This window comes from Bolinopsis microptera, chromosome 1, assembly GCF_026151205.1.
Source record: "Bolinopsis microptera isolate Bmic1 chromosome 1, MBARI_Bmic_1.0, whole genome shotgun sequence".
Taxonomy (NCBI): domain Eukaryota; kingdom Metazoa; phylum Ctenophora; class Tentaculata; order Lobata; family Bolinopsidae; genus Bolinopsis; species Bolinopsis microptera.
This window is the reverse complement of record NC_087072.1, coordinates 14,593,627-14,616,863: the sequence shown is the minus strand read 5'-3', so window position 1 is coordinate 14,616,863 and position 23,237 is coordinate 14,593,627. Positions and strand designations below refer to the sequence as shown.

Below are 23,237 nucleotides of genomic sequence, written 5' to 3'. Positions count from 1 at the left end.
GGTGGCATATGACACGATAGAGGTGCTGGAAGTTTGATTTCGGTCGGAAGAAGCCCACAGCAGAAAGCTTAACAAAACGAAAAGTTGTATTTTCAAAAGTCTGTCCCATTTTCAAATATGAAATTTTCTGAACACAAATTTGACAGATAAGATGAAATTTTTTCCCAGAAACCAATTAGTCAGTCAATTGATGATGGTATGAAACCATATTGGGGTACTGGAAGTTAAAATCCCGAATAAAATTGTAAAATCATTTTGTCCAAATCTCTGTCCCATTTTCAGTTTTTGAAGATGAAATTTCCAGGACCGAAATTTTACAGTTTTGACTGAATTTCTCACCTGCAACCAATTAGTAAGTCAACTATAGGTGGCATATGACACGATAGAGGTGCTGGAAGTTTGATTTCGGTCGGAAGAAGCCCACAGCAGAAAGCTTAACAAAACGAAAAGTTGTATTTTCAAAAGTCTGTCCCATTTTCAAATATGAAATTTTCTGAACACAAATTTGACAGATAAGATGAAATTTTTTCCCAGAAACCAATTAGTCAGTCAATTGATGATGGTATGAAACCATATTGGGGTACTGGAAGTTAAAATCCCGAATAAAATTGTAAAATCATTTTGTCCAAATCTCTGTCCCATTTTCAGTTTTTGAAGATGAAATTTCCAGGACCGAAATTTTACAGTTTTGACTGAATTTCTCACCTGCAACCAATTAGTAAGTCAACTATAGGTGGCATATGACACGATAGAGGTGCTGGAAGTTTGATTTCGGTCGGAAGAAGCCCACAGCAGAAAGCTTAACAAAACGAAAAGTTGTATTTTCAAAAGTCTGTCCCATTTTCAAATATGAAATTTTCTGAACACAAATTTGACAGATAAGATGAAATTTTTTCCCAGAAACCAATTAGTCAGTCAATTGATGATGGTATGAAACCATATTGGGGTACTGGAAGTTAAAATCCCGAATAAAATTGTAAAATCATTTTGTCCAAATCTCTGTCCCATTTTCAGTTTTTGAAGATGAAATTTCCAGGACCGAAATTTTACAGTTTTGACTGAATTTCTCACCTGCAACCAATTAGTAAGTCAACTATAGGTGGCATATGACACGATAGAGGTGCTGGAAGTTTGATTTCGGTCGGAAGAAGCCCACAGCAGAAAGCTTAACAAAACGAAAAGTTGTATTTTCAAAAGTCTGTCCCATTTTCAAATATGAAATTTTCTGAACACAAATTTGACAGATAAGATGAAATTTTTTCCCAGAAACCAATTAGTCAGTCAATTGATGATGGTATGAAACCATATTGGGGTACTGGAAGTTAAAATCCCGAATAAAATTGTAAAATCATTTTGTCCAAATCTCTGTCCCATTTTCAGTTTTTGAAGATGAAATTTCCAGGACCGAAATTTTACAGTTTTGACTGAATTTCTCACCTGCAACCAATTAGTAAGTCAACTATAGGTGGCATATGACACGATAGAGGTGCTGGAAGTTTGATTTCGGTCGGAAGAAGCCCACAGCAGAAAGCTTAACAAAACGAAAAGTTGTATTTTCAAAAGTCTGTCCCATTTTCAAATATGAAATTTTCTGAACACAAATTTGACAGATAAGATGAAATTTTTTCCCAGAAACCAATTAGTCAGTCAATTGATGATGGTATGAAACCATATTGGGGTACTGGAAGTTAAAATCCCGAATAAAATTGTAAAATCATTTTGTCCAAATCTCTGTCCCATTTTCAGTTTTTGAAGATGAAATTTCCAGGACCGAAATTTTACAGTTTTGACTGAATTTCTCACCTGCAACCAATTAGTAAGTCAACTATAGGTGGCATATGACACGATAGAGGTGCTGGAAGTTTGATTTCGGTCGGAAGAAGCCCACAGCAGAAAGCTTAACAAAACGAAAAGTTGTATTTTCAAAAGTCTGTCCCATTTTCAAATATGAAATTTTCTGAACACAAATTTGACAGATAAGATGAAATTTTTTCCCAGAAACCAATTAGTCAGTCAATTGATGATGGTATGAAACCATATTGGGGTACTGGAAGTTAAAATCCCGAATAAAATTGTAAAATCATTTTGTCCAAATCTCTGTCCCATTTTCAGTTTTTGAAGATGAAATTTCCAGGACCGAAATTTTACAGTTTTGACTGAATTTCTCACCTGCAACCAATTAGTAAGTCAACTATAGGTGGCATATGACACGATAGAGGTGCTGGAAGTTTGATTTCGGTCGGAAGAAGCCCACAGCAGAAAGCTTAACAAATCGAAAAGTTGTATTTTCAAAAGTCTGTCCCATTTTCAAATATGAAATTTTCTGAACACAAATTTGACAGATAAGATGAAATTTTTTCCCAGACACCAATTAGTCAGTCAATTGATGATGGTATGAAACCATATTGGGGTACTGGAAGTTAAAATCCCGAATAAAATTGTAAAATCATTTTGTCCAAATCTCTGTCCCATTTTCAGTTTTTGAAGATGAAATTTCCAGGACCGAAATTTTACAGTTTTGACTGAATTTCTCACCTGCAACCAATTAGTAAGTCAACTATAGGTGGCATATGACACGATAGAGGTGCTGGAAGTTTGATTTCGGTCGGAAGAAGCCCACAGCAGAAAGCTTAACAAAACGAAAAGTTGTATTTTCAAAAGTCTGTCCCATTTTCAAATATGAAATTTTCTGAACACAAATTTGACAGATAAGATGAAATTTTTTCCCAGAAACCAATTAGTCAGTCAATTGATGATGGTATGAAACCATATTGGGGTACTGGAAGTTAAAATCCCGAATAAAATTGTAAAATCATTTTGTCCAAATCTCTGTCCCATTTTCAGTTTTTGAAGATGAAATTTCCAGGACCGAAATTTTACAGTTTTGACTGAATTTCTCACCTGCAACCAATTAGTAAGTCAACTATAGGTGGCATATGACACGATAGAGGTGCTGGAAGTTTGATTTCGGTCGGAAGAAGCCCACAGCAGAAAGCTTAACAAAACGAAAAGTTGTATTTTCAAAAGTCTGTCCCATTTTCAAATATGAAATTTTCTGAACACAAATTTGACAGATAAGATGAAATTTTTTCCCAGAAACCAATTAGTCAGTCAATTGATGATGGTATGAAACCATATTGGGGTACTGGAAGTTAAAATCCCGAATAAAATTGTAAAATCATTTTGTCCAAATCTCTGTCCCATTTTCAGTTTTTGAAGATGAAATTTCCAGGACCGAAATTTTACAGTTTTGACTGAATTTCTCACCTGCAACCAATTAGTAAGTCAACTATAGGTGGCATATGACACGATAGAGGTGCTGGAAGTTTGATTTCGGTCGGAAGAAGCCCACAGCAGAAAGCTTAACAAATCGAAAAGTTGTATTTTCAAAAGTCTGTCCCATTTTCAAATATGAAATTTTCTGAACACAAATTTGACAGATAAGATGAAATTTTTTCCCAGACACCAATTAGTCAGTCAATTGATGATGGTATGAAACCATATTGGGGTACTGGAAGTTAAAATCCCGAATAAAATTGTAAAATCATTTTGTCCAAATCTCTGTCCCATTTTCAGTTTTTGAAGATGAAATTTCCAGGACCGAAATTTTACAGTTTTGACTGAATTTCTCACCTGCAACCAATTAGTAAGTCAACTTTAGGTGGCATATGACACCAAAAGGTAGATTGTGAGAACATGGATCGTCAGAAATTAGAAATATGTTTTTTAGAGAATTAAACAAGGCTTCTTCCCAGTTTTTTGGCAGAAATTTAAACTGTAGCCCCTTCATTTTGTGCTTATATTTGAAAATGGGTATTATTTCAATATTGATTATCCCGCTTTTACGCGACCAAGATATTGCATGAGACAAAATTAAACAAGTTTAATAATTGTAACTATTCTTTTCGTTTAAACATAACATAATGCATTTCATACATCAACGTTCTTTTTACGGTTATCCTGGTCCTTCTAAGAGTTGAGCTACGTTTCTCTGAGAGCACTTTGTGCTTGTTATCAAAGAGAAGGACATCAGTCAGAGAAGATGATTTGTCGTCTAAGTTGTCTTGAGTGCTGAATATTTTGCTGTTTGTGCTTCCTGAAATTTTAGTAGATTATTAACTAAATACGTTGACATCGTGAAAACGTTATTTATTAAATCATTCTCATATACTTAAATCTATTCCGCATTTTGTTGTCGGTGGTTGCAGATTATTTAAATCATTGTTTCTTTTTCACGGCGATCATCAATAGTTTAAAAATCACTCTTTATAATCACCTGAAATGTCGGATAGGTACAGTTCTTTAACGTACTGTTGGTGTTCTGAAGATATTAAATTTTAGCTGATATGCAGTGTTTTTACAATGAAATAATTAGTTTGTTTATAATCATACAATGTTGTATCTGTCATCTTGGTTCAGATGGATCTCTATGTGATGTAATCATTTGGAAATTCTATTTTGGTGTCGGTGGTTGCAGATTATTCAAATCATTGCTTCTTTTTCACGGCGATTATAAATAGTAAAACGATCACTCTTTATAATCACCTTATTAGTGTGCCGGACAGGTACAGTTCTTTGACGTTCTGTTGGTGTTCTGAAAATATTAAATTTTAGCTGATATGCAGTGTTTTTACAACTGAATAATTAGTTAGTTTATAATCATACAATGTTGTATCTGTCATCTTGGTTCAGATGGTAGTGCATGTGATGTAATCATTTGAAAATTCTATGAGTAGCATACTCAGTATTTTGGGATTGCAACGACCATCTCCAGTTTATACAATTCCAGGACGACTGGAGAATGGTTGTTTCACCCAGACTATATTACATCGATTAAAACTCACCAAGTAGTACTGAAGACCACGACAGTCTAGTCAAAGAATCGACATCAGGTTTTCAATGCCACACTTTTGGGTCCTGATCAGGATGCTATGTTAAACGAAGAAGACACTTAAATCATATTCAAGAATAATACAAAAATATGGTCATAAATTAAAACAATGTCATCAGATGAAGTCTGTGCCCAATGCTATAATCATTCAATAAGAAATTTGTGATTACAATTACTTGTATCTCAAGTTTTAACTTACCCAGGCCAGTATTGGTAATGATCGTTAGGCCACAAGAAAATAAATATCGGTGTTTCTCTGAACTATGTGCAGGCTTCTTTTCGGGTTCTGAGGCGGTTTTTTGTTATACAAAGGACGACCTTTTGAATTATAGGAAAGAATTCATCACAAATGTTGTCATAAATTAAAACAATGTCATCAGAAGTAGTCTGTGCCCAATGCTGTAATCATTCGATTAAGTCTCGATCCAGCAATGAAAACCAAAAGTGACTTACATCATTGTGAGGCAGTACAGTAGAGCTGAAGTCCAGTGATCAGCTTGGTTCGAATCAGACTTGCACTCAGAACACCTGTGACATTGAAGTTTGTTTAACTAAAGCAAGGGGACAGTAAATTCCACTTATTCAGGGTGAAATATCAGAACCACTTCATCAATGAAATCAGCTGGAGGGCAAGCGGGACTATCTCATCATTTATTAAATTGCTCAAACAGAGTCTAAAATTGAAACCAGACTATAAATGTAACTTACCTAAATTCGGCAACTATCGCAAGTGGCACACTACAGGTGTCTATACTACGTCGACATGTCAAATCTCACCTCCTTCTTGGGTTCTGAAAGGGTTTTATGTTAAACAAGGAAGACTCGTTATACAGAGAGAAGATGTAACATTAATATGGTCATAAATTAAAACAATGTCATCAGTTGAAGTCTGTGCCCAATGCTATAATCATTCAATTAAAATAACCAAACAATAAACTATCATCTCTAGAAATAACTTACTATCTTGGTTCTTGAAGTGACGAGGACCTAGAGGCTGATAATCAGTGCGGTTCATGTTGGACTGGAAATAACTTCAGTACCTGCCAAAATAGGTTATGTTTGAAAAAGGGAACATAACAGGAAATTCAATTGAACATGAGTAATAATATCAGAACCACTTCATCAAAGAAATCAGCTGGAGGGCAAGCGGGACTATCTCATCATATATTAAATTAACAGGCATGAATTGAAGGTTAAATGTCTTTAACTTACCAAGTTGGGATAATAATGCGGTTCCAAGGTTTCTCAATCCGGCCGTTTACCTGAAGATTTGTACTTTAGAAATTTGGTTATTGATCAAGCATGAAGCTCACAAAACATAATATTACTTCATATTATGTTTGTATCTGTCATCTTGGTTCAGATGGTAGTGCATGTGATGTAATCATAAGTAAAGATTTCCAACTGCTAGGGTTGCAAGTCACACAGCAACTATTTTTAAGATATCTGAAATCGTACCTTATCAATAGTGCGTACAAGTGATCATTTGTTCGACAGATTAGGTTTCTATTTTACACTGCGCCATATCCTGAAGGATAAAAAAGATTAAGTTAAAACAATCTGATTAAGTTAAAATTTACAACTACGAATTTTTACCATCAGAAAATATGAGGTTCACCATGTTTTGCGATGTCTGTACCCACGGTAAAATCATTTGGTAGAATGTTGGAAAATCAAATAAGTAAATGAAATTAGAAGAAACTCTAACCTGTTGATTAGGCTTCGAAGTCTTCGGCTTTGAACTATCGGTAAGAACCTGAAACAAGGGTACACATTTAAAGATGGATTTCAAACACGATAAGTTGTTAGGAATCAGTTTGAAGAAAGATTAAAGAAGAGGAATGTCATTTGCATGGTTTATCCCCGTGGTAACCGACTACTAGAGTCTCCACGAGACGCAAGGAATATGCAATGGAGACACTTAATCTCAATTAGAGGAAAGTATCTCTTGTTTTGCAACAGTGCGGAGGCCTCATCCACAGGGACGCGACCAAACACCGCCGAGCTGCCCTGACAGCGGCGAAACTGCAGGGAACACTCAGTTGCAATGAAGGGTATTTTACTAACTTATAATAAATCTTACTGTCAACCACGTACCTGTTGTCCAAATAACTTGGAGGTTCCAGATTACTGGTGTCAGCGAGAAGATGTGTTTTATTGTCTATTCCGTGGATCAGAGCAGATGCTTTTGTTGTAGCTGAAGGAGAGTAACACTATTAGTCACGTTAAATAAGACTGGGAATTCAAAAATTCTGTGTCAAATCAGATCAGACATTTGTTTAGTCAGCAACGTCCAGTTAGACTGGTAAGAATGGGGTATGTGATCATCATTTAAATTTTAAACTACAGAGATGCTATTTATTCTGCGAGACTTACTTTACTCCTCGTGTAGAAGAGATTTGCAAACACTATAGCAAGTAGAAAAAGAAATCCAATTTTTCAATGTCCAGGTTCCTGAAAATAACAAGTTTTACTTCTCTATCAATCCAGATAACTGCTGTGTAATGTGATTTCAATCTAATCAGATGTTAAGACTAAAGGTTGGCTTCATTTTTATCAGAAACACGGAAAAATTGTACATCATTAGAATATTAAGGAGCTGAGATAATTTTTTACTCTGCGAGACTTACTTTACTCCTCGTGTAGAAGATATTTGCAAACACTGTAGCAGGTAGAAATTGAAATCCAATTTTTAAATGTCCAGGTTCCTGAAAATAACAAGTTTTACTTCTCTATCAATCCAGATAACTGCTGTGTAATGTGATTTCAATCTAATCAGATGTTAAGACTAAAGGTTGGCTTCATTTTTATCAGAAACACGGAAAAATTTTACATCATTAGAATATTACGGAGCTGAGATAATTTTTTATTCTGCGAGACTTACTTTTACTCCTCGTGTAGAAGAGATTTGCAAACACTGTAGCAGGTAGAAAAAGAAATCCAATTTTTCAATGTCCAGGTTTCTGAAAATAACAAGTTTTACTTCTCTATAAATCCAGAATAACTGCTGTTAAGTGTAATGTAATTTGAATCTTGTCAGGAAGGTTAAGGGTGGCTTCATTTTAATCAGAAACACGGACCTTATTGTCATCATTAAAATAAGAGGAGATTATTTTAAAACAATTAAAATGTTACACACCTGAGTTGGACCAGTCCGTTCAGCTGACAGCAGGAGGATTGGGCCTGTGAAAGTTTTGGTTATTCTACAATACTGAGGTGTCAAGATTTCAGTAAATGAGTATTCGTATTCAGAACCACTTCATCAATGAAATCAGCTGGAGGGCAAGCGGGACTATCTCATCATTATTATATTTTTATTTTATTCATTTAATATTGAAAAATCTTAGGGTGTACCTGATTAGTGATGGGTTGCAGAGTTTTATGTCTGTGTGCCAGCACCAAGCTACTCTGTGAAGAGGTGTGGCGTGTACCTTCCATTTTGAAGTTCGACATCTGAAATTAACTGGTTAGTTTTCAATTACGTCAATCATTAACATATATTTTCGGAAGATGAAACAAGACAATCAGATAAGACCGACAAAGTATCACCATAAAACTGGCATCAAGGCAGTAGGTTCTTCCATTTTACTGGAGCCGCCTAGTTGCCAGCTAAGACTGTCAGCTTTTCATCATAATTGTAAAATAAACTGGAATAGAGTAGATTTATTAACATACCTTAGATCGGTATCCAAGGCTGGAACGTTGGTATCAAACATCTTCGCGTGGGAGCACCTGAAAGTTAAGGCGGTGAGCACATGTTTGGGTACTGACTGAGTGTGGACGGGTGGATATTATTTCAGCGATCTTGGTAGAAATGTGTCGTCATTCGAACAGTCAAGAGTAGCAAGGTTCATCATTTTGTGTTGGAATTAATTTAGAAACCGATGAAAAGGTTTAGTAACTTACCAAGTGATTCCAAATCGTGGCTGGAGCACAGGTCGAGGAGTTGGTGATCACATCAACTGTTCAGGTTATTTATGAACACTGAAATACATTGAGAGTGTTATGAAGTGTAGAATTAAAATGTGTACTTGATATTACTATCAAATTGTCAGGTCTTGGTGGTACAGGTGTCTTCAGAGACAATTAAGATGTACTACTGTCATCATGATATCAGAGGTTGGAAACTGCTTAAAGCTACATAATGAGAAAGTAAATACCTCGAAGTTGTGAACTGAGAGTTGTGTTATCACAGCAGCTATCAGTCTAGTTCCAAGTTGCGAAATTAGTAGTCGAAAGCCGGTGTATCTCTGAAAATTTAAAGGTTTAAAATCCCGTTATTAACAAACTCTATTTCTGAAGCATGTGATTATATAGTACTGTGCCCCGAGACAGGTACTGAACTTGCTAAAATGACAAGTCCAATGTTTTAGTGAGGCTGATGTTATTTAGTCAAATTTAAACAGGAGTTGATCCATTGAAGAGATCGACACCCCTCTATCTGACAAGTTTCATAACAAAAAACTTGTTTTTTGTTGTTGTTGCCAAGCTTACCTTGTTAGAGTTAAGGAAGAGTACTTCGGTTGAAAGATATCGTCGTACCGTCCGCCTGTAGGTAAATTCGATCAGTGAAAAGGTTTTTCTGGCTGAATAAGTATTGCAGTGTCGATTTAATTCAGCGATCTTGGTAGAAAGTGTCGTCATTCGAACAGTCAAGAGTAGCAAGGTTCATCACAATTTTAAAATATTAGAGGATTAAAGAGTAAACAATATATGTAACAAACCTGCTGCAATGATCAAGTAGCAGATAAAAGCTTCTAGACAGTTCGGATCTTCGTAACCAGCTTTGAGTGTCGAGAGGTTCTGAAAATATAAGATTGTTAACCTATCTTGTATTCAGGTTAACTTTCTTCAGAAATTGAAAAGGAAGTAACATAATACTGTGCCCCGAGACAGGTATCGAACTTGCTAAAATGACAAGTCCAATGTTTTAGTGAGGCTGATGTTATTTAGTCAAATTTAAACAGGAATTGATCCATTGAAGAGATCGACACCCCTCTATCTGACATTTCAAATGATACGCTGTAAAAATAATCCTCACCTTTACAATCATATAGCATTCAGGAGAGGGAAGTCTCCGTGATATTATTGGAGCTATTGTTCATGTTACTCCTGAAAATGAAGGTGATATTAAAATTGCTGGTCGCGCTGAGTTTAATCAAATATGTTTTAATATTCTGTACAGTTTAATCAGATAGAAGTAATTTCATACAAGAAAAGTGGAAATTGAAACGGTTCAAAAAACTTGAAACGGTTCGGATCCAAATATTCCTTCAAACAAATGCCTTCAAAGTCATCATGTTATAAAAACACAGCAAGGGAGAGTTAAGTTGGAATTAGACCTACCATCAAAATAGAGCTTCACTACCAGGTGTTTCTTATATTGTAGTTAAATCTGAAATATAAAGTGCGTTAAGATATCGGTAAAATACGATTCATAACAAGATATTAAACCAATGTTCAGACAATATTTAATATCTCTATCAAATATATAGTGTGGTAATCATATTAATCATATGTCCCTATGCATTGTCATCAGTAAATAGCTGTATTAAACGTTCGATTGTAAGACTAAGAAAGACTTACCGTCACACAAGATAGAAGGAGCTGGTCGCGGTAATTCCAAGATTCAGATTAATCAAGAGTTCTTCTCCGTCTAACCCTGAAGATAAATAAGTTTAATAAACTACACTAGAACGCAAGATTGTAGGACTAGTTTGGAATGTCGTATCAGCAAAGTGAGATATCAATCATGTAAATCAGTCCCGTCTTGAAACCATCATATTCGACGTAGCTCATAAAAATAGGAGTTAACTTTTAATAATATTCATACCTTCTTAAGGCTACGAGAATGTTCTGTTTCGAGATTGGAAATCTGCTTTAATAACGCCATAGAGGTAGATGTCTTTCAATGTTTACTTCTGAGGAGAAAATGGTAAAAATAACGGATTAAGTTTGAGGGGAAAAATTAAGAAAAGTTGTAATCAGAGGGAGCGTTAACAATTTGTCGATCAGGGTTTATCTGAGACTCTAGTCAAATCATCACTTTAAAAAGAGGGAAGTTGTCATCTTAACCATAACTTGACTTACCATAATGGATTCAGAGCGTCCCATCTTCAGTTCTCTCCGTTTCGGCTGTAACGATAATATCGTCAGATTGTGACAGATCAGAAGCGAATCGGAGACTTATAAAAATGTTGTAATCAGTAGCAACTTATCGATCAAATAATATTTCTGAGACTCTAGTCAAGTATCATCACGTTACAAAGTGTGGCTATTTAAATTGTAATATCTTTGAAACTTAACGCACCTTGGACATTGAGACCAATCTGTTCACTGTACTGTCCACAATTCCTATGACTTGTGTTATTATTCAGACAGCTCCTGAAGATTCAGGGTGTAAGATCGGATCGAAGGGAGCAACAAAGTACGGAGTGTTATAGAGTTGATCAGAAAGTGTTTTTGTCTACATGGTTTTTCAGTAGTCTAACGTGTAAGAGCATCATTTCGATCGAATAAAAGAGAAGTACGATATTAAAGTAGACTTACATGTTTGTGAAAATCTGGAGCAGTGTAGCAGACACTTTAACTGTGAAAGCGAAGAGTTATAAAGACTCACGAAACTGAAGAGTGTAAGATTATAATGTAGAAAAAGTGAGTTTAAGACTTCAAACCGAAGTGCGTTACCCATCACGCGTTGGAAATTGCGTCGAAAATTTTGTCCCGCAGTGTTGAGCGTCTTGAACTTTGTTCAATGGACTAACTTCCGCGCGTGCGGTAAGTGACATAAAATCTGTGTGACAAGGCCGCAATTTGAGCGCGGCTTGGGGCTTAACAATGAAGATCTAAGATCGTCGCTGTGAATTGCAAAATAATGGTACATTCGATCAATTTATATCAGCACTCAAACAGAAAGAAGACAGCTGATTTCATTTTGAAAAATAAATTTGTTGTGAAAAGTAATAAAATCGGTCTGAAATTGTACAAATTTAACAGTGAAAGAGTTCAGTTTTTGGTTGTAATAACATTAATTAAATAAAATACAGCTTAAAAATCTTGGCCATCATTCATGTGCAAATAAAATATAGATAGTAGCCTTTCCGTGAGACGAAACATTCATAGATTCTTAAAAATTACGCGGTTAAAAACAGCTAGCAGCTATGCAACAAAGAGAGTGACATTTATCAATTAAAGTGGCGATCATCGCTCCGGCTCTTTTTTATAAACTTTGTGTAGAATCGCAGCAGCTAAAGGTATTGAAATAAAATTTAGCAAATAAAGTGAAATCAATCATTCATTATAGAACATAAAGTACACCACCAAAATTGCAAATTAACCTGTTAGTTTTGCTTGAAGGGATCAATGTTAGCAAGCTTTCCAAGAATTACACATTGCTTTAGCCAATCTTGATTAACAATAGGCACGTTAAAGTTTACAGTTGTCTTCGAAGGTCTGGAGGTACAGTCAGAGGCGACTATGGTAGGTAGAGATAACTCGCTGGTATCTGATGGTGACAACAGGTTAGATTCTGTTTACATCGGTGTTTAAGTGGATATGTTTTTACCTAGTTCAATATTTAAAGAAAGTGATTAGATCCAGGAATTATCAAAGTATCAAGCATCTTGGGTGCTGCCCACTAACAATTATTTTAAGACTTACTTCTGAACCATGCCTTGATAGCCTCCCCACCCCCAGTCTCAACCAGTTCAGTCCAGGATTCTTTAAACTTCTTAGAACCTTGTAGGTAAACTATCTGCCTTTTAAATGGTTTTAGAGGCTCTTTTATGTCTTTATCCTGGCGGACTACCTTTTCTGTTACCAGATCTCTACCTGAAACACAAAATTTAAGGGGTCGTTCACATAGAACTGGTTGGTTCTTAACTAATTCTATTTTTCTACGGCCGCTATACTTACTACAAAACTTTATTGATCAAGCACTCAGTTGATATTTCTATTACGGGATCTGATAAGTTTTCTGATATTCAAATTTTAAATAGAAGGGAAGCTAACCTCGGTGAAGGTAAAGTGTTCTCTGAATCCTATTAATTCTGCACTCCTCGTATGTTCGGTTGTTGTTCACACAGTCTTCTATCCACTCGTGAGATACGCACGGAATACCTGATAGATTCAAATATGCTATAGAATTCTCTAATAGAAACTGGGTAAACAGAAGTTCATTGTGAATATATACTAAACAAGATCTCGTTGAAAGTTTAGTAATGAAGAACAAAATTTTAAACCCAAACTATCACGAACCTAACAACAGAGCATGGAAGTATTTGGATGTTTGGCAGTGCTCGTTGGATATGAGAATCGTGTTCTTCACATCCCTTGGTATCTCATCATAAACTATACCTGCAATGTGCAAAGATGAGTGGATTAAAATATAAAATATGGGTATCCTTTGTATTAATAAATATAGCTCCCACAGCTTAACTTGATAAAGATTCAGAAAACTATCTAAATATTGGAAACAAATTGATAGATTCAGAAAAACCGGGAGAGAGTTACAAACCTCCTCCTGCTACAAGGCGCTTGGTGTAATGCTCCTTACGAAACCCCACCAAGCTGTCATGTGATCTCTCTACTTCGCATGTCAACACGAACTTTAGATCTAAGGGAATACCACGTTTAGGAATAAGATATTATATACAAAAATATATACATTAAAAAAATAAAATCAAAATATACGTACAAGTACGGCTGTTTTTTAGAGGTATTCAACTTTGGGAAACTTTTAAATGTGATATCTATATTCTGTGTGTTATGAGAGAAACTATCCAAAGAATTTCCTACGTCTGAAAGGACGTACCTCTAAACATCTCAGGGCTAGGGTCGATTGGCTCCGTAGGGGTACATTGCAAGATTCCGCCAAATGCTTTCTCATTCCGTCCATGGTCAATTCCCAATGAGTTTAATATCGTGCCGCAGGAGCTTGCAGAACATTGCTGACTCTGTCGATAATTACTTATAAGTGACTTTAAGGTATCCATTATTTTAATTTTTAATCATTGGAAAACCCCCAAAAATCAATTGTTCCCAAATATTTCATTACAGTGAGAAGAAGTAGATTGAAACTGACCGGTTCATCATCGTCCTCAGAAACCTCCTCCAATACATGATGTATAGCCTGGTCTGCTAGCCTTGAGTCCATGTATAGAAGGGGAGGTTGGGTGTCCATGTCGTCTGTAGCCTGACCATGGCTCTGCAGTTCTAGACTTCCCATATCTGGACGACTTAAATCAGACTGGAGAGGAATATAGTTCACCACACTGAATAATTGCACTTCTTACGGGTTTTTAATGTTCAACAATAATAGCTACTTTATACCCTTTATTACTTTAAAAGAGCAAAAATCCTCACCGAGAAGAGTTCGTCAGATCCATTACTAGGTCGATCAGGAATAAGAGGGGTGGAACTCTTTGTCTGTTTCAGGTCGAAAATATCAAATGATACCTGACTCTCGTTTTTCAGTAGTATCATCTTGGCATTCTCCTTATCAAAAGAGTTAAGTTAGTATTGATTCACCATGGTAAAAGTCCGAAATTTGTCCACTTCAGAAATCAGATATTGCAAAGAATTCATTCGAATACTGTACTTTGTAATCAAATTCGCAGTTCAATGAACATTCGTTCATACAACATTATAAACAATGATCACTTACCAACGTTAACTTGTAGAGTTTCTTAATTTGTTGCTCAACATTTTTAGTATTAAATGAGAATGAGCTAGAGTTAATCTGTCTGCCACAGGAATCCTTTATAGTAACAACTGCTTGAGGAAGCCTTTCTGTCGATAACATATTCTGGGCTAAAATTGTACGAATTTTGTCATGAATATTACAAAAAATCTGAAATTACGGAAAGATTAAATATTGCCCAACACCTCAATCACGCCCAGGAAATTTAAGATTCATTATGGTGGTAAAATTATAGATGAAAAAAAATTACACTTAATGTTTCCAATCATGTATATTGCCAATAACACGGTGCAAGTTTTCACAAAACTTTCGGATGATTAGCATACTGCATAATTTTATGAAATGAAAAGTCCAAGGGGAACTTTGGGGAATTTTGGGGAACTTTTTTGGGGAACTTCAGGAAACCTGGGGGACTTTCCCAAAGTTCGCCAAAAAAATTATCATGCCAAAAAAATTATCATGCTGCAAGTATCAACAAGTAAGCATACCAATTTTATAATTTTTCATTGAACTTGAACGTTCAGGACACAAAAAAACAAGAAAACTCGGCATTAGATAAAAACAGAAATAAGTTATTCATTCTTTGGCTGCCTGGGCTTTTCTCATCTGCTGGAGAGACAGAACCATCTCTTCCCTCTTCCTCTTGCCTCTCTTGTGTGTTCCGAGTCTCTGTTTGCAGAATTTGAGGGCCCTCTTGTCTCGGTTAACCTTCAGAAGCTCCATAACTCGCTTCTCGTATGGGGAGAATCCAGATACCTGGTTGTTGGATATATTACTATTAGCTTAACATAGGACCGATAACATAGGACCGATAGCATAGTAGTAAGTAGTAAAAAAAAAAAAAAAGTAAAAAACTACAAACCTCTCGGATAACATCTCTGATGAATTTAACTCTCTTTGATCTGTGTCCTTTTCGCTGGGAAGGTTTTGCCCGCTTGGGAAGTTTGGTGACTTTGTGGCCCTTCTCCAGGCCCACACTCATCTCCATTTGAGGAGCCATTCTAATCAGAAAGTGGGTTAGTTTATAATATGGAAATAAAACACGAAAATAAGGATTTATCGACACAGAAATTAAATTTTTACAAGCACTCAACACGGTAATAATCTCAATTTTAAGTCTTTTTCAAATCGGCTGAATTACAATGTCGCTTAGTGTTCTTGGACAGATGAATGACACAACTTATGTTTTAAGGTCGGATATCAACTATCATTATACTTATAATGGTGCAGTAGCAAGTTATTGGGTTCTCTGCTAGAAAGTAGGAAAGATGTCACCAGAAGAATCATGTTAGCCAATGTAGCATTCCAGAACTTCAAGAAGGTCTGGTGCCAGAGTAAGATCCCCCTACAGAAGAAGCTGAAGGTCTATGAGGCCCAAGTAGTATCTATCCTCATGTATAACTCTAGTTGCTGGGGAATGCCTAAATCGTACTGGGACAAAATAGATGCATGTCACCGTAACTACCTCAGAAAGATCATGAATGTCAGCTGGCCACGCAGTATGATGTCCAAAGATACCCTCTACAAACAGAGTAATTCTACCCCTATGTCTGAGCGTGCTGAGTTATCTAGGTGGAAGATGCTAGGACACATACTGAGGAGCGATGAAAGATCACCAGCTCAATCTGCGCTGTGTTTTGCTGTCGAGATGTGTAGTGAAGTTGGTAGACTTGGGGCCGGGCTCACAGACGTAACCTCCTACACCACCTGAAGGTTGACCTCTGGAAGCGTTTCATCTTGCTTGAGTCGTATGATGATATTCTTCACTTCGAGATGGCCAGGCCTACTCTCATGCTGTCTATATGTGATGATTAACTCTGAAAAACTAGGGACAACTGGGGAATGATCCCAGAACCTCGAGATTTCGCGTCTCTTGCTCTACCAATTGAGCTACTGACCCTGATTCTCAGAGCGAAATCACCACTCATATACAGCACAATTTCATGCTTTGTGTGGAATATAATTTTATCAGTTATTTAGAATATATATATAGTGTGGATAAATGCGAATATATATTCTAAATAAATGATATTCTTCATTTGAGAGAACTTGCTAGTGACCGTGGTTATTGGAGTAAATTGTTCGACTTTATACTTGAGTAATAGTCAATTTGACTTTTGGGACATATAATCTTACAAACAAGGGTCGACCGAGTCCTCGGCCTCGGCCTCGGTTTTACCGAGGAATGGCGATTTTTCCTCGGCCTCGGCCTCGGCCTCGGTCAGGAGGACAATTCCTCGGTTCGCCTCGGCCTCGGTCAAAAATAGATTCGAAATTCCTCGGCCTCGGCGAAATTTGACGATTTTACCGAGGATTTGACCGAGGATTTTTGTAAGGTTTGTGAGGTTAATGTAAACGAATTTGTAAAATTGAAAATAAAACGACCAATTGACCAGGACACAAAACTAAAAATATCATAGTCTAAGATTCATCGTCTGATGAAATGACAATATCTGAGCACTCTGAATCAGAATAATCTTCTGTGCACAGCTCAGAAGAAGGGGGACAGTCCTCTTTATTTGGGGCTTCAAATTCATTTGGACAGGGGCCGAAGTTGTCCCCAAATGTTCCGATGTTCTTTTTGAGAAACAAGCACCCCTCAAAGTTTGTTGGCTTAAGGCTGAGGCGATTTAACTTCAGGATGTGCCCTGCTGTAGAAAACAATCTCTCTGGTGCTGCTGAGCTCGCCGGCGCAGATAGATATTTCCTTGAACGCTCAGCAAGGTTCGGATAGGGGTTGGCGACAATTGACCCCCCGACAATTGACCCCCCGACAATTGACCCCCGACAATTTACCCCCCGACAATTGACCCACGGCTGACCTTGACCCTGACCCAGGACCCAGGACCCAAGACCCAGGACCCAGGACCCTGACCCTGACCCTGACCCTGACCCTGACCCTGACCCTGACCCTGACCCTGACCCTGACCCTGACCCTGACCCTGACCCTAACCCTGACCCTGACCCAGGACCCTAACCGTAACCCTAACCCTAACCCTAACCCTGACCCAGGACCCTAACCCTAACCCTAACCCTAACCCTAACCCTGACCCAGGACCCGATCAATTGACCCCAGTGTAATTACATGGGGGTCAATTGTCGGGGGGTCAATTGTCGTACTAAACCCTAGATTTCGCGACAATTGACCCCAGTGTAATTACATAGGGGTCAATTGTCGGGGGGTCAATTGTCGGGGGGTCAATTGTCGGGGGTCAATTGTCGGGGGGTCAATTGTCGCGGTACCTCGGATAGCTCTGCTTATTAGCATGCCCACTCCTGACTCTTGGCGAACTTGCCCCTTCATAATGATTGTAACGTGTGTACACAGTATAGTACACAGTACAATCTGATTAGGTACAGTGCGCTTTTCCTAATAAACAATGCCCTTTTTCCCAACAATTTTTCTGCCAAAATTCCTCGGCCTCGGCCTCGGCCTCGGTCAAAATTTGCACTCCTCGGCCTCGGCCTCGGCCTCGGTCAAAAAAAGAAACCTCGGTTGTCCTCGGCCTCGGTCTTAACTAACTGTATTTTCCTCGGCCTCGGCCTCGGTCGAAAATCCTGCCCTCGGTCGACCCCTGCTTACAAAGGATCACATTTAGGTTCTAAATTATTTTAGGATTGTTGACATTTGTAAGATTGACATGTTTGATAATTATACTTTCCTAGTTTGTGAGTATGGTGATTGTACAAAGCAATGTATAATGCGAATCAATCAAGAAAACGGGAATTTATAGAGTATTATAATTGAAAACTAATAATTAACAAACTAACTAATCCTTTAACATATAACTGATGTTAAAACTGATGTTTTAAAAATTTAACTGATGTTAAAATTTACAAGAATATGAAATAAAAACTACAAAAATTAAATAACAACTAACAACCTTCATGGCTCATGAAACTAAGTCGTATTTTGCAACAACTAGGAAACTTCTTTATCTTCACTACTATAAAAGAATTAAAAAACAAAACAAAAATCAAATTAAAAACAAATTCATTTATTAACAAACACGTAAAATTCAATTTGGGTAACCAAGTACTATATATACTATACTAAACAACAAATAATAAGGTGTACGTTGCCAGGGTTAAAGTATTAGAGTATCAGTAGAGTTTACATTGCCAGGGTTAAAGTACTAGAGTATCAGTAGAGTTTACGTTGCCAGGGTTAAAGTATTAGAGTATCAGTAGAGTTTAGAGAATGGTCAGAATCAGAACCCACAACTGTGTCAGGATAACAATTAGAGCAGCTAGAGGAAGAGTAATGCTCACCACATTCAGGACAGTGAGTAGATCTGTAGTCGTCTGTACACTCCCCAAAAGTTGAATCACACTTCTTACAATGGTTCACGCTTCGACCGGTCCAATCAAAATGTGGCTTTCCCTTGCACATTCCTGTTACAAATGCCCAGCCATCAGGACAAAAACCGTTCTTGAAATAAGGACAAAATACGGTGGCTAGTCTTGGTAAAGTGTTCGGTTGTATGCCCACAAAGTCAGGTTGGTACAGTACATCAGTTAGGGTGACAGTGCACATGTGACCACATCTCAGAAGACCTCTGTGTACCTTACAATTCATATCCAGCCTCACTGATCCTGTCATGCGTATGAAACTTTTACTGATGGCAGCTTTTACACACGAGCTTACTCTTTTAACATTCTTAACTTTTATCATAGCCAGTCTTCTTTCAACATCCTTTATTTCAATAATTTTCAAGGAATGCAAACGTTTCTTATCAGCTAAAGGAAGAGACCTGCTCAGTTTACTGCTAGATGGGTCAGTGCTATTGCAGTGTTTTTTTGCTGCTCTTTCAAAGCCACCAAAACTAAGTGCTCTTTTCGTTGGGTAAGGGGTGCTCGTGGTCAATTCAGTTGGCTGTAAAGGTCTGTTCTCTTTTTCTAGATCATGTTGTTCTGATAGATATTTTTCAAAAGGACTAGGGCCAACAACGTCTTTATCAGTCATGCTACGATCGATCTGAAGTGGAACAACTCCATTTAGTTACTTAGCACAATCTGATTTCTTTATAAAAGAAAGTTACAGGGCGAATACCAAGTACTAAACGAAATTGCATATTTGACTGATGTTTGCTATGTACTGGTGGTATTGTAGAAAATGATGTGTTGCAAACATTGAAAATTTAAGGTACTAAATAGAGAAACAATAAATGTCGTTTAAGCCAACTTCAACCCTAACTGCTACCTTGGCCACTATCAACTGGACTGCACACACACACCAATCAGGGATTATTGAGGGTGTGGAAGTAGGGAAGCCTCCCGTTCCATAAGGTAAACTTATATGTGCAATTGTGTCACAACCCATTGGTTCTGTTGCAGAAAGAATTGTGGAAGCTATCACATGAAGCTCTAAGTAAGAACATTTCATGGATTTCGTGGAATTAGGAAAGATGCTTCGTACAGTCACACTACTGGCGGTACTGGACTATGAATGTTTCTAGACACTATACTTTTGATATTGAGATATTGGTATCTCAGATCACGTGTACATCGTTCCTTTTTTATGACAGTAATTTATTGACACTCACAGCTATAATTTTAATCATTGAATCAGTATTTTTATCTGTGCTCTGCGTAATGCATCACATGAATCAGTTTTTTAATCTATTAACTTATTACACATTTGTGCTCTGCTTTAGCATCACTTGACTATATAAAAAAATTGTTTGTTCAGGCCATGACCTTACAGTCAGCCAATTGGCCATTGCTATGTTATGTGTATATTGTTTGAATATTCTTTCTGTCACACTACTGGCGTGAAGAAGTAACAGGACAGCAACTTGACCTAATACAAATATCCCACTGCGTAGAAGCAAATGAAAGGAAAGTTAATGATCACGACACCTGTGGACAAAACATTGGAGGGTAGTGCATCACAACGTATCGCAAGGTACTGTCACAATGATAAATTAGGTAAAGATCTGTTGAAAACATAAATTCTAGAAAAACTCTAGCCTCAATAAAATTCTCAACACCCGTCTTGTGTCGAATTTCCTGACCAATCGACAACAAAACGAAGTCTTGAGGCGGAACTATTATAACATCTAGAGGTCAACCCTAATCGCATGACTGTGTAAGGGGTTCGTGGTGATGAACCTCTTAGGCCCTCAACCCAACAGGGCCAACACGTTGAGCAAGTGCAGGTGGATACATTTTATTGTAATTGTATCGTAGAGATGTGTCATGCGTTATTTATTGCACTGTGTCGATAGGCTGAGCATAGCTCAATAAGCAACACTGTGACAAAACGGCGGAGTAAATATACATATTAAAATGAATTTTCAAAAAACGAGGTTTGAATGGACTTCGATGAAAAGGTCATAAGACAGGCTTCGCTTCTCCAGAAAGCTAAGACGTAACTGTGAAAGTGACATGGACAAAATAGCATCATTATCGAGGCCAACTTCAACTACAATGACACAAGGGGCGGATCTAATTATCAATTTTTGAACATTAAAGTATTTTGTACTAGCGCTCGATTCTGACTTACCGAAATTAGCCATTTCATACGCACAAATATAATAATTCAATGCTGCGCGCGGCGTCGATTGTTAATATTTGAAATAAAATTGGAATAAAAACTAAATTTTCCGTTTTCAATTTGCAGTTGGTATCTGTATATAACTTTTTAAAACTAGTAGTGAGACGTAGCCGGTTTATTGAGGGTCTGGGGACAATAGCAAGTATATAAAATAGTAGCGTTACTGCTTAAATGTTAAATTCATCGAAGTTATGGTGGAGTTTAAATGTTAAAGGGGATAGTTTGCTATAACGCTGTTAACAATCGATGGTATAGTAAGCTTCCCCAGTTTACTGGTTTGTGCATTATTATGGCATTAGCTTCTTTTATTTATTTATATACAAGATTGGGTGTATGAGGGAAATTGTAAATTTATTGGAGGACTTCGCCGCTTTGCCGCGCCGTGCATTATTCTTACTTCGCATCATTTTTGTGTCTTGGAGGACTTCGCCGCTTCGACGCGCCGCGCGAACTAGCATTCTTGCGTCGTCGATCGTTGCTCTGCTTCGTTAACGGGTGATACTCGTAAAATATCTGTTCCATGTATTGGACCGTCGACGAGTCCAACTCCGCGCGCGTCCTGGTCACTGGTAGGTTGTAAACCTACTATACAACCTATACAACCTGTAGCCATAAGTGATCAGTGCAGTGATAAGGTGCAAGAATTAGCGCGTGGCGCTTTTGAATTTCAAGCTTTCTTTGTTCTTGTTTATGGTTTAGCTGCACATCTGTGATTGGTGAGAGCTAAGCGTTAAATAAACCTGCCTAGCTACAAGCTAGCTCAAAGCTAGGTAAGTCCATTACTTATATACGAATAGTAACCAATTAGGGCTACTAAATGCCGAACACAAGGATATTTCGTATTCGGATCATATGCCTGCAGGCTGTCTGGTCGCAGACTATGGTCGCTCTTAACTGAGCGATAAGTGATGTTAAGTGAGACCGTGAGCACCACTTCCCAGCAACCCTTACTGGTAGGGGCCTAACTTCGAAAATAAAAAAGATAGAAACGTCTGGTTTTCAACAAAATGTTCGCCTTGTAAAAATAACGTTTCCCCTCCAGGGGGAAAATTCAAAACAATGTAGATTTTGAATTATCGCGAAAAGTCTTATTTTGGGCCTTATAAAAGTACACAGCTTTAACTTTGCGGATTCCTGTACTCTGATTGACTGAATTGTGTCACGTGCTAGCTGCTTTAACAGTGGAATGCGCCACGCGTGCAAATCATGCTTGATGTCGCACGCGAGGTCGAGCCGTTTGTTTAAATTAAACCAACTCTAGTACCACCACCAGCCAGTAACTCTTTCTGGGTACACAGTTGGACTCGACAACGGTAGACAAATATTTTACGAGTATGGAGTATCACCCATTAATTTTTTTGTTTTTTACATTCTTTTCTGTATTCGAAGAAATGTGAAAATATCCTTTGTTTGATTAACATTGTATGCAGATGTTACCAGGCGCGCGCATATCTTATTGCTTATATTATTATCTTAATCTTATTTTTAACACTTATTCATTAATATAATGAGTGATTTTATTGTCATACGTTGTATGACCCGCCACGCACGAAGTGCACGGCTCCCCCTGTATCGTCAGTCCCCCTGTATCACCTAGTGAAACGACCGTGGGTGTCACAACGTGATACAAGTACAACAAATTAGTGGGGGCGAAACGCGCTCACTAAATCGCTCGCCCAAACTTTTTTCATTTAACTGTTAATGCGTATTTTCGCATTGGATAAATTGCAAAATTGGTTTTGCTGTCAGGAGTGCTGCGCTGGTTCTATATCCTCAGTAGTTTGCTTCAAGCTCAGTTAACGTCTAGCCTTAATAACACCCTATTCAGTTATTCTATACTTCATATTTGACTACACTATTTACTCGATTAAAAGTCTGTGATTCATGATCAAAGGTATAGCATGTTAATTTCGAGTGATTAAAACTTAAAGTTCATCGCCATGATGGTCAATTAGTGCTTTCGTTAACAATTTCAGGTTTACTGCCGAGTTTTTGTTGGGTTGACCATTTTGTGGAAATCTACCGGATCAGGATGTCTCCATCCATTCGTGTCCCACTAAAGCTTCATCAAAAACAAGGTACATATA

At 37.4% G+C, this 23,237-nt stretch overlaps 2 protein-coding genes across 6 annotated transcripts in view; both read right to left on the bottom strand.

The window, feature by feature from the left end:
* Positions 1 to 3,890: 3,890 nt before the first annotated feature.
* Positions 3,891 to 14,703, bottom strand: LOC134812681 (uncharacterized). 5 transcript variants are annotated; one of them, XM_063820213.1, is made up of 38 exons: positions 14,556 to 14,703; positions 14,255 to 14,386; positions 13,974 to 14,138; positions 13,704 to 13,845; positions 13,407 to 13,505; positions 13,148 to 13,246; positions 12,902 to 13,009; positions 12,551 to 12,721; positions 12,229 to 12,395; positions 11,441 to 11,514; positions 11,202 to 11,275; positions 10,982 to 11,026; positions 10,725 to 10,812; positions 10,478 to 10,553; positions 10,238 to 10,286; positions 9,933 to 10,003; positions 9,616 to 9,694; positions 9,386 to 9,440; positions 9,052 to 9,141; positions 8,798 to 8,875; positions 8,567 to 8,623; positions 8,246 to 8,344; positions 8,031 to 8,074; positions 7,776 to 7,854; positions 7,522 to 7,599; positions 7,268 to 7,345; positions 6,989 to 7,088; positions 6,600 to 6,647; positions 6,350 to 6,419; positions 6,104 to 6,153; positions 5,852 to 5,931; positions 5,600 to 5,682; positions 5,345 to 5,419; positions 5,091 to 5,177; positions 4,845 to 4,917; positions 4,546 to 4,594; positions 4,277 to 4,321; positions 3,891 to 4,096 (listed from the first exon to the last, which is right to left on the bottom strand). In XM_063820213.1, exons 1-9 carry the CDS (start codon positions 14,691 to 14,693, stop codon positions 12,232 to 12,234), a joined length of 1,218 nt encoding a protein of 405 aa, XP_063676283.1. In that variant the 5' UTR covers positions 14,694 to 14,703; the 3' UTR covers positions 3,891 to 4,096; positions 4,277 to 4,321; positions 4,546 to 4,594; positions 4,845 to 4,917; positions 5,091 to 5,177; positions 5,345 to 5,419; positions 5,600 to 5,682; positions 5,852 to 5,931; positions 6,104 to 6,153; positions 6,350 to 6,419; positions 6,600 to 6,647; positions 6,989 to 7,088; positions 7,268 to 7,345; positions 7,522 to 7,599; positions 7,776 to 7,854; positions 8,031 to 8,074; positions 8,246 to 8,344; positions 8,567 to 8,623; positions 8,798 to 8,875; positions 9,052 to 9,141; positions 9,386 to 9,440; positions 9,616 to 9,694; positions 9,933 to 10,003; positions 10,238 to 10,286; positions 10,478 to 10,553; positions 10,725 to 10,812; positions 10,982 to 11,026; positions 11,202 to 11,275; positions 11,441 to 11,514; positions 12,229 to 12,231. The 5 variants fall into 5 exon arrangements, with proteins under 5 accessions (XP_063676283.1, XP_063676294.1, XP_063676273.1 ...); XM_063820224.1 differs by having other exon boundaries at positions 11,441 to 11,480; XM_063820203.1 differs by having other exon boundaries at positions 11,441 to 12,395.
* A 439-nt stretch (positions 14,704 to 15,142) lies between these two features.
* Positions 15,143 to 23,237, bottom strand: part of LOC134812706 (large ribosomal subunit protein eL36-like) — a 35,516-nt gene continuing 27,421 nt past the window's right edge. The window contains exons 2-3 of the mRNA XM_063820236.1: positions 15,454 to 15,592; positions 15,143 to 15,347 (exon numbers count right to left, since the gene is read on the bottom strand). Of these exons, the coding sequence (XP_063676306.1) occupies positions 15,168 to 15,347; positions 15,454 to 15,591 (318 nt within the window). The 5' untranslated portion in view covers position 15,592 and the 3' untranslated portion in view covers positions 15,143 to 15,167. The remainder of the gene's footprint in view (positions 15,348 to 15,453; positions 15,593 to 23,237) is intronic.

Excerpts from the sequence above, each read along its gene's own strand:
- LOC134812681 (XM_063820203.1), bottom strand. The coding sequence starts at position 14,693 with ATGTTATCGACAGAAAGGCTTCCTCAAGCAGTTGTTACTATAAAGGAT. Across the intron at positions 13,846-13,973 it reads CTGAGGACGATGATGAACCG|AGTCAGCAATGTTCTGCAAG; the intron begins GTCAGTTTCAAT and ends AATTATCGACAG. Across the intron at positions 12,722-12,901 it reads AACACTTTACCTTCACCGAG|GTAGAGATCTGGTAACAGAA; the intron begins GTTAGCTTCCCT and ends TTTGTGTTTCAG.